We start from the raw sequence: 11,348 nt of genomic DNA, 5'->3' as shown, positions 1-11,348 counted from the left end.
CAGTTGAAGTCTTGGAGCCTCGTAGCATCGTAGCCACGTAGCCTCCTGGTCTTGTAGCCAAATAGCAGCTAGGGCTAAGATAGCTAGAGAAAAAGACATACGGAGACTAACTCGCGGATCAAGGTAAAATGTTAAGGTCACAGTCAAATGTCAAGATCATTCAAGATGGCCGCCGTGACGTCAAAGCTCGGTCAGCTCCTCGCTCCTCACCCAGAACCCGTGTCCCCACATTCCCTTTTATATACTACTTACAGAATAAGTGCATTCGTTTCGCGGCTGATGCACCTGTGTATTGTCCCGTTAGGACCATGCCCAGGGAGCTTAAACTCTAACTCCTAAAGGACTTTTATATTAGAACTTCCCCAAAATTTTATGATAAATGTATATTGAATGTGAATCCGTATATTTCCTCTCTCGTCGATCACGACACAGATTTGCACCATAAGTATAAAATGCCGAGTTCAATCTTGGCACACAGGCAACCGTAGGCACGCGGCGATTGGCCGGCTCACCCGGCGAATCACACCATGGCGCGAAAATCCCGCGTGCTGACCTCAGTTCCGCCGTTGCGGACTAGTGAGAAAATTTTCTCCGCGCACAAACGCGAACTTTAATTTAAAAAATACTTGTATATATATTAATGATCCACTAATATGTAGCAATAAACCCCGTCGTACTACTAAGTGCAGCCCCCAGCTCTGGAATTCACTGCAAATATACACCGATCAAGTGGAAGAATACCGATACGAGTGGCATGCTGCTTTCTGTTGGTGTGACGTACGCTGGGATTCAGATAAACACTCAATAAATGAATAAGTTAAAAAAAATAATGCCTTGGAAGCGTCATCCCACAAACTAAAAACAACAATTATTATCACAGAGGTGCCCAGATGTCGTACAATGGAAATTACTTATAACCTACTAGAAAATCTAGGAGGCTATGTTGATAGAGGATGAGTAATAATGAAATAACAAGACTGCTGGTTTGATTTATATAACTGCCCTTTTACTAAATTTATTTAGTTAGATTTTTATTTTATCTTTATCTTTAAGTACACATGTATTAAAATACGTTAATCACAAACAGAAGGGAGCCCCGGGGCAACAAAATACATATAAAAGTTAAACAACCATATCTCTTAAACTTCAACCTGGTTTTACGTGAGCTCGCAGGCTCAACAGAAAGATAATAACATGTTGTTTTTAATTTGCTTTTGAAATGAATTTAACCAAATCCTATGTCCTGAAAACTGGTGGTCCTGGCACCAGAGGTTTCTGTATATTTAAGTCCAGAAGAATTTTATTTATGAAGAAACTGATATGTCGACCAGTGTGGGGAGAAACTTGTAACAGCATGAGCCCATTCACGGACTGCTAATTTTGGCAGTGAAGTTCCATTCTAATTCCTGTATCCAATTCTTGAACCCCGCCTGTAACCAAAGTCCCAAATTCCTTAGACTGGTTAACATGCGGCTAAGCCTGGGCAAGACTATGCCCAGGAAAGGCAAAAAAGAGGGCGGGGGAAGATATGACGACCACTTACCCAAAACAGCGTGTTGAAGTCACGTTAGCTGGCTCCAGGAGTAGAGTAGGCAACTCCCGGCGCGGAAGTCCGCGGTAGCCATGACGAGAAAAGTGAAGAAATAATTTAGATTAAAAAAAAACTATTATGGGCAGCCAATTTAAAAAAAAGAAAAATAAGACATTTATGCCTTGACGATCGAGACTATATAACGTAGTGTCAAGTCTTGGAAGTAATACTGAGGTAGACTCTCGCGAATCACGATGTGTGGACTGTACGGTCCAGATGCTGCCCCCCGAATGTTCAAAAATGGCGTCGGCGCGCCTAATTAAAGCAAGTTACTGCACCCATCCAAGGAGGGGGGATGGTCATGGCCTAAAGGTATCCGAAGATGCCCGAAGGGGCGAAGCATACAGCAAAAGCGCTCGCCACGCGTTCACCAGGGTCGCGGGCGGTCGCAATCTCACCGTGACTGCCTCCAAAGTCGATTATGACAAGCTGACTCATGGGAGGGATGAGTAGAGCGCTCTGGCGGCCAAGATGAGAAACTGGCTGGAGAGTCACAGAGACGTCCGCTAGAGTGCACTGAGCGCACTCGCCACCAGCGACAGAGCAAGGTTAGGGATATTATCCACCACTAGGTTTCACTGAGGACTCAGTTGGACAAGGGCGTATGTCCTTGCAGAGACCATGTACTCTGGAGGTCGATGCTCTGGGTTGAAGTTCCCAAGAAGCTACAGGTGGGGGATTAGGGAATGGGGGTCAAAACTTTCTAAGTCGCCTGGGAAACGCGTCGTGTGGACCATCCCGAGGCGTCGCCGAGGACTGTAATATGGTCCTCGACGTGCTGCCAAACAGCTTATCTATGCTTGCCTCCGAGAAATGAAAGTTGCTAGCGGAGGGCTTGGGGTAGCGTTCACTAGCACGAAAAGTCATACTGTTACAGAGAGAAAACGTGATGCAAACCGCGGCCGAGATGCTGCGATAACCAATCGTTAGCAAAGGTATCTAATTGGGCCTGTGAACAAGCGCAGGTGCACTGGGTTGCACAAGATCAAGTCGGAGAGTACAGTACTGGAAACCAAATTAAATGAAATTAAAAATGCAACTTCATTTTTGGGTTTCCTTCTTTAGAAATAAAAAATTAAACTTAAAATTCAAAACTTGTGCCCAAAAATTATGATAAATGGCACATTGGGTATGAATGTCGTGGTGTGGCGCGACGCATTAAATCTAATCAATAGTAGAAATCCTTGAATGAATTATGATGATTGCTCGGCCATTCAGCTCAAATTTACACCGATCGAATAAGCAATACTTATACGAGTGGCATGCAGTTTGCTACTGGGCGGCGCCGTTGCGTGGCACTATCCCAATAATTTACTATACTAATGTAAATACGAATGCCTGCTCTTCAGATGCTGCCATATTAATATTCTGATGGTTCCATTGTATGGCGTTCTAGCATTATGAATTTAGCATACATAGTATAATCTACTAGCCATAAGGATCAGAAATATATATATATATATATATAAAAAAAAAACAAAAAATATAAATAAAAGAATATTATTAAAAATATAAAGTATAATCTTTAGAATAGAATCTTTTTAAGTCATGTACGCCCGGCCCCTGAAGAGCGTACATATAGTTAACCGTGTTTTGCTTATGTATGATTAGTTTGTAAGTTGTACTAATCTTCCCCTCTCTACTGTTATGTTCTGTCTGGCAGCTTAGCGGGTGGCCCGGTGTTGCCACTCACGACAGAGACGTTCGCGTCCCTGGCTTCAAAATCCAGTACTGGATAAAAAGCAAGAGGACCACGAGTCCAAGTGCCCAAACCCCCGCATGCTAGACTCTTTCTACTCTGTCCAACTTTCCATGCAGACCATCCTCTGTCTCCTTTATTTTACTACACTTAATAAATGCAAAATTGTTCCCCGCTACACTGTGACTATATGCAGGTTTTACCTGGGCCCAACTTAACTAATTTACCCTAGATTTAAGAATGAGGCGAGTTACTCATAGCATCAATTGTTCCCATGGCTGGCCAATCTCCTCCTAGCACACGATGCATGTGATCCTTCGCTGCAGGGCTAACCCTAGCATGACAAGGCATATAGGCTTCGGTCTGATACGCACCTAGTTATGTCCGTAACCCGAACCCTCCCAAATACACTTAGTTTTAATTAGGTTAGGAAAAATAACTGAGACGCATTCTTCCTCCGAGTGGAAGAGTTGTTGCCACTGCCTCGCTCCAGGTCGTTGCCCCATCGTCATGCTGCCGCCATGAAGACCTTGGTATGTCGACGATTAAGTATTGCTACTTGGGTCATAGAAGTTGAATGAATAACACGTGGAACCTAGCCATTTTTCTGAGGAAAGTTATTTTGGTAACATATTTCCTGCAGAATTTTGACTTAAAAAAATTCGTGAGAGAATCCTTTTTGGTGATAGAATACTTTCTGGTATGTGGAAATAATTATTTCTTTTAATACGGCAAGAGGACTTAGTCATTTTCACCTGCACCTTGGACTTAGTTTTTGAAGATGTCACATATTATTGGCCTACAAGGGGGACGGCACTGTTGATATGGCTCGCGCGGTCATCTCTTGCTTAGCAAAATAGTACTCAGAGGGCTTTTCAACGTAATACGCACGAACAAATACTCGCGTAACAGACGTTTGAGTTTACTTTACGTAAACGTAAGGATAAGAGCTACGCGGCAATGTGATCAGCGGAGTATGCAATATAACATTCATAAGTTGCTGCGCCATTGGAGAATTTTTAGTTTGGCGTTCATAATACATTACGTAACCTTCGGTACGGACTTGGAGAAGTTTGAGGACTGCACGAGCAACTGGTGCGGACTGTACCAGTGTTTTTTTTTTTTTTTTTGAGGAGAGTCTTGGTATAATCCCTATAGGCTCTGGTACTTGAGGTTAATTATTCTTCTTAGCGTTATTTATAAGATGTTTACGAGCGGGAACGAGGCGAACCAGTGGTCGATCAGCTTCAAGAGAGAGCCCAGATATGAAAGGCCTTGCCAGTGCTGGTGTTTAGCTGGTTGGATCGGTTGGTGCGTCACGCCGCCATGATGCTTTCCTGCCAAGGACTTGTGGACACGCCGAGGAGCTGCACAACGTTTTGATAAATCGTAAGGTGACTGTTTCTTATCTTAAAACACAAAACATTGGTTGCGAAAACTATTATAACGTAAATTATACCATTGCTCATGATGTCTAGTCAGAGTTTAGACTGGAAAAGTTTGTCAACACAGTTGAGATATTTGTACTTAGTGTTCTTTTCTTTTTACTGTGTTTGACTGGAATGCTTGATTTTGTAATTTAATATCAAGTTTGTGTTTTATTTGGATTGTTTAATTTACATACAAATTTTAATGAGTTGTTTTTATTTAGATAATATGTGTATTTTCAGTTATTCAATCATTTTAATATTACTTACTTGATTTTTCATGCAAACTAATGCTCACGATCGTTGAAGCCAAATATTTTTAATGAATTAATTTTATAAGAAATAGATTTTCCATTTTTATATTTGGTCACAAATGTGTCTTGATAAGAATAAGAAGTAGTGTTAACGACTGGTTATATTCTGTTACAGTGAGTTTCTGGGGTCAATACATAAAGTAATGCATGTTATTGTTTATTATTCTGATGCCATAAAATAATGTTAGAACGATTCACTTCGCTTTATGTTTGTAACCCAGTACGAAGCTTCCTAACAAACTAAAGATGACTTAATTTATAACATCCTTTTTCAACTGAGTGATAATTGAAATAAATGTGAGCTGTAACTTTAAATGATTTTAAGCGAGAATAATTCAAAGAAGGCCAGTTAACAGCTACAAGTTTACCTAAGTCAATGTGCTATATCCTCACTTGAGTACACCGATATATTCCCGTGCGAAAAAAATAATTCTTTACTTCTTAAGACAAATAGTGTATTCGAATACTCAAAAGTAGCATGTCTACATGAATTAGTTAAGTATAATGTTCTAAATTCTTTTAAAAACTATGGAGTTGCTTGTAAATATGCCAAATGTCCAAAATATTTTCGAAAATTCTGTCCACTTAGTGACAATGACTAATTACTCAGCTTTATTTATGTCAAGACGTTATTAATCTCAGCAACTCCCCATACATTTTTTAACATTTACAAAATGGATATTTGACGCATTAAATTTATTATTAGGTTAACTTCAGAGGTATTAAAACAACGCAAAATAACAATTGAACATAATAATTTATTTAATGCTTACAATAGAGTTAAGATTATAATGAACAAGTAAAAAAAGGGAAAAATTGAAATCTTTATGAACTTGCATAAATCAGGACCAAGAAAATTTTTAAAAAGTTATGTGAAGTATTTGGTTCATACTTGTATTTATAAAAACTAATATCAACATTCGTTACACACATAACAAACCAGAGCTCAGTCCACAGCTGCTTAAATGTCAACTACATAACGTGCTTAATTCAGTCGGGTAGGAAAATGAAAAACATTTTTGTGGTAGATATTTTTATTAAATGCAAATTATATTTTTCAACGTTTTTGTTTAAGGAAGCAAATCCAAATTAATATAAGAGCTTTTTAAAAAAACATTTCACTTCAATTACAATTTCATGTAAATTTATTCATTATTTGCTGACTTAACATATTACACAAAGAAGAAATAAGTTTACTTCAAACATTACAGCTTAGAAAGTAATTTATTTTATACACGAATAAACACAGTCACAGGTTCCTGCTTATTGACGATCTCCGCGTGAGGATGGTCTAGTTGCAATCCTTGGCGTGAGGGGATGGAACACGTGGGACAAACCTGTCTATAATCGCGGAGTCTTGCTGGCCATGCGAGGGGCTCAGAGGCTGAGCTGGCTGCGACGCGGGGAACAGTAATGGACCATTGCCAGAGTAAGAGCAAGGCGCACCTTGCGGAAGCTGAGGCATTGTCGCCGGTGCAGGCAGCGAGTATTTAGCGACTGGCACTTTGACGTTCAATGGCAGATGGTACGAATTTGTCACGTACTTTATAACTGGTTTAGAACCACATGGAATGCTGTTTCCCTGGCTGGGACCAGAACCTGTTATGATATTTCCATACCCAAGGCTTCCTCCATAACCACTGCCAGAAAATCCTCCGATGCCACCTTCAAAGAAACCTCCATGAATACCTCCAATTGGACCTCCGTGATTACCTCCAATGAAATCTCCCAGGCCACCCTCATAGAGACCTCCGTAACCACCTCCAATGAAACCTTCGTGACCACCTACAAAGGGACTTCCATGACTACCTTGATATGGGTTTCCGTAACCTCCGGAAATGGGACTTTCATAGCCACCTACAATGGAAACTCCGTGACCACCTTCAAAGAGACTTCCATGACTACCTCCAATTGGAATTCCATAACTACTAAATATAGAACCTCCAATTGGACTTCCATAACTACCTAGAATGGAACCTCCAATAGGACCTACGTGAGCACCTTCAGTTGAACTTCCGTAAGCTCCACTTACAACAAGATTCCCATAGCCTTCTGCACTGTTTCCTACGTAGCCTTCTCCAATATGACCACCATATGGACTGACAGGGAAATCTCCAGTGCCACCACCTATTCTGCCTACATAACTACCTATACCCGATGGATTCGTTGCGACTTCAGCAGCTAGAAAGAAGGCCGAAACCTGAAACACACAGAATTTTCATATTTACGTTGGATATATATTTTGTGATTTTTGTTGGTCATATTGATATATAAATTGGTGCGGTAAGTATAAATCGCAGCTTGACACACTTCAAAAAATTTGCTAATAGATTATTGATCTAACTACATGATTAAAATGTATTTTGTTTATTATAACATTTTAAGGTTTTTTTTTACATATTTTGTAAACATGGTGTTTGTTTCTGAGTTGTGTGAACGTTTTTTCACACATTTTAAACGTTATTTTGTATTTTTTTAATTTCAGTTAATAACATAATTAAAAAAATATAATTTTGTCTTGTGTGAGATGGTAAAATTTATTTTGCATCAAGCAACTTGGTCAGGAACGATATCTAAGACAGTAACGTCACTCAAAAGTGACCAGAATATTCTGGTGACAGCTAAAGAAGGCAGTTGCGAGCGCACAGCATGTGGGAGAGTAAGCCCGGGTTGCGGTGCAGTGAAATTTTGTCGTTAGAGTGAAGAGAAAGTGTGCGCTACACAGAAAAATAATTCTTACTCTTAAAAATACTCCTTTGGAAACGAGTTGCCAAGAAATAATTTGTAATGCTACAAGAAAGTTGTTGTAACATTGCTATTTTTTTACTTTATGGAAAACGTTTTCTGAGATAATACTGTGTATTTTTTATAAAATTTGTTCCATAATTGTATATTGTAAATGATGATTCATTCAAGGCATAATATATTAAAGGCATGGGCAAAAAATCGAATAGTCCACAATTTGACTTTATTTTGCTGTTGTACGATTTCACAGCTGTTGTGTGGTACATATTCAACATGTTTAACTCTTTTTATTTTGTTGGCAAACTGCACGTCATGTATGCTCTATTTTTGTAACTTCCTTGGTTTTTTTTACATATATATTTAAGGTAAGGTGCGGTAATTTTGTTGTTTATATTGTTATATAAAAACTTGGTAATCTTAATGTTTTGTGTGCTTTAAATAAGCAAACAAACAAATGAATTTGTTGTGAAGTGCCTCAAGAATGGACTACCAAATAAAAAAAAACTATAAACAAATATTAAAACCAATGCATAACAACTTCAATAAATAATATATTAATTTAAGATTATGCATTCTTGGTTTAGGAAAACAGCCTATATTTGTAAAGAATTTGTTACCAATTTTAATATCTTGTGATAATATCTATGATCATCTCTCGTTTTGTTTGGTGACTTGCACTTCCTTCTCTTTTGGTCAGCCACAATGGGAACATATATCCGGCCTTTACATTCAGCCTTTAAATCCACGTCATATATGTGGTGATTAGCTTCTCCGCACCACCAACTGGGTGAGTTTTTTGCTTCGTGTCCCCGGGAACCATTTGCTTTATTAATTTTTGGTCGAAGTGTTATTTTTTTACATATATTATTTTATTTTAGTGATCCTAGTGTTGGTGTGAGACATCCTGGGCATAGGTCATTAATTTCCACTTGCTCTGAAATAAAGATGCAGTGTTTTACATTCTCGAACGGCTTCGGGATGCCACCAATAATTATTTCCCGGAACGTTATTCACTTTTTATTCCTTCTTTGCATGCAGCATGTGGCGAGCCAGTCGGCACAGTTCACCTTTTCACTGATACTTTCTCTGCACTTCAAGCCTGGTGTGCCATCGAGCCTAAGGTTCAGGGAGCTTTAAATGTCCAACTATTTCTTCCTGGAAAATCTAACATAGAAGGGATAGTTAGCAGACTGTACCATGATTATTAATGTGCGAAATTAATTCTGGAAAGCTATTCAGGGGATGGTTAACAAATAACTAAAACTATTGGAGGTGCTGTAACAACACAAAGGGTAGAATCCGATCCCAGTATTTTAGTGAACCTTATTTTGTTGTGATACAGTTGTTTTCATGTACATGTGAAAATAACCAAACATCTGTAAATCAACATAAAAATTACTTTTCAATTAACAAAGAAAAATTTCGCAATGTACGACGCTAGCAAAGATCTCATTATTATTCACGAATGAAGTTTTCTCTCCAAATTTGTCCCACGTAAATGGGTGAAGGGGAAGAGGCGAGGTCCCACCTTCATTTTAAAATGTCCATGGGCTAGATTGTATTGTGCCCCCCCCCCCCCCCTCGCCGCTAGGGTAATTTTGTACTTTTAAATTTTCGCAGCCAGTATAAGGAAAACAATGTATAAAGATATAAAAAAAATTCATACTTTTTTTGTGCGTCATTCTCCGAAGTTTGGGGCTACGAATAACATTCTGTAGCCTACATTGAATATAACGTATGCCCGAGTTCTTTGGGCAACGTTTGGCCCTTCCGAGGGAGGGAGTCCAAAGCCCCATTTTGGAGACAAATTTATTAAACACAGTTTTGGTGTTTGTCTTCTATGAGAGGTGTTTGCACTGCGATTCTCCTGACGCGGTGTATTACGGGTACTTCTTTGGTATTAAGTTAATAATCGTTGACATTCACCAAGGACCAAGCTTATGGCACTTTACAAGATTTAGTCATTAGTTCAGTTCCACAGCACGATTACACGAACGTCACCATTATAAGACAGCAGTGAGCCGGATAATAAATAAAATGTTTGTATTATTAGGATTTGATTTATTCATGTTTCCGTGATTTGTAAACAATTTACTTTGTAATATTAGACCCTGCAGTGTATTCTTAAAGAAGTATGTACACGAGATGTATAACTGTAATGTCTAATTTGATATCAAATGTTTTATACGCACAAGCATGTTGCTAATTATTCTTTAGTGGCGCAGAGAGTATGCGAGCACAAATTTGCATTTGCTTGGGAAAACAATAAAGGTAATTAGCGAAGTATTATGTTCAATTATCTACGTAAAATTCAAGTAATCTTTTACATATAATTCAAGGTTTAAAAAGTAACCGGGTATTTGTAAATACTACCTTACGGTGTTCTCAAATTTTGTTTAAGTAATATTAGCATTTATGTACTATTTATATCCATTGTAGGACATATTTCGATTTATGTAAAATTATTTTCTATTCATTTTTATATTTCTTTTATACATAAATGAATGATTTATTTACATATTAAAATTTGCAAAAAAAAAATTTAATATTTATTTGTATTAGTAACTGGATGACAGATGATTTGAATCTATCAGGGTGAATATTAACTAAGAATGTCACATCTCTAAGATGGGCTATTAATGGTTAATGAACTGCTTTTATATAATGTCGTTGAACTGGCAAAGGGTAAGTGGTTTTAATATGAAAGTTTTACTTTGTTGTGTAAAGACGGAACTTTTAATGAAAATGCTATATCGAACGTTCTTAAATTATTAATTTTAATATGTTTAGAAGAAATTGTTAATTTAAAGTTTTAATAAAGTTTAATATATTGATCATCTTTCGATGATAAGATTACTAAAATATTGTACATATTTGTAGAATTTGCATATTAGTATTTGTCAACACTATGTTCCTCCACAATTAGCAAACATACCTCATAAAATGGCTCTATTTAGGCTATTAACACAGTAATGGTTTCAGCTAGTGTCCTCATATGAAAACTGTAAATGTGTACTTACCAGTAAAATCTTCATGGTCGTAATATGAGGTTATCCGTCCGTAGAAGGAATGATGACCATGATGCTCTGAACACGCTTTTTTATACCACACATTGCTTCCTGTTTAATCAACATTACGTTACCAGTGAATACAGTCAGTGATTAGCTTATTACTTTGTATCTTCCGCTCTGATAGTTTCGTGTGCGTCCTCATTATTCCCCCAATCTTTTCTTACCCGCTCTATCACACTCGCCCCCAATTCTAAAGCACTGTCGCACTCCGCTCTTGAAATTTATAGTTTTAGTATTTTTTTCTTGGCCTGAGCAACAACTTGAAAATCTAAGTACTTTTAAAATTGAAGCATACAGTGACCATAAAGCAATGTGACCATACCTCCGTCAGAGAAGGCATTCAACCGCTGAGGTGATACACAGTGTTATATAATATATATAAAATTATTGGCTAAAAACAAGACGTTTCACCTCTTATGGTAGAGGTTTCGCTACAATATCGATTGATTACTGTACTTAAGAGTACGTTGGAAATTGGTACAACTGCAGCAACATCAGAAT

At 38.0% G+C, this 11,348-nt stretch overlaps 1 protein-coding gene across 1 annotated transcript; it reads right to left on the bottom strand.

The window, feature by feature from the left end:
* Positions 1-6,047: 6,047 nt before the first annotated feature.
* Positions 6,048-10,904, bottom strand: LOC134534677 (eggshell protein-like). Its single transcript, XM_063373140.1, has 2 exons — positions 10,797-10,904; positions 6,048-7,231 (listed from the first exon to the last, which is right to left on the bottom strand). The coding sequence occupies exons 1-2, from the start codon at positions 10,809-10,811 to the stop codon at positions 6,323-6,325; spliced, it is 924 nt and encodes a 307-aa protein (XP_063229210.1). The 5' UTR covers positions 10,812-10,904; the 3' UTR covers positions 6,048-6,322.
* Positions 10,905-11,348: the final 444 nt, after the last annotated feature.

Source organism: Bacillus rossius, chromosome 8 (genome assembly GCF_032445375.1).
Source record: "Bacillus rossius redtenbacheri isolate Brsri chromosome 8, Brsri_v3, whole genome shotgun sequence".
Classification (NCBI taxonomy): domain Eukaryota; kingdom Metazoa; phylum Arthropoda; class Insecta; order Phasmatodea; family Bacillidae; genus Bacillus; species Bacillus rossius.
This window is presented reverse-complemented; position numbering and strand designations above follow the sequence as displayed.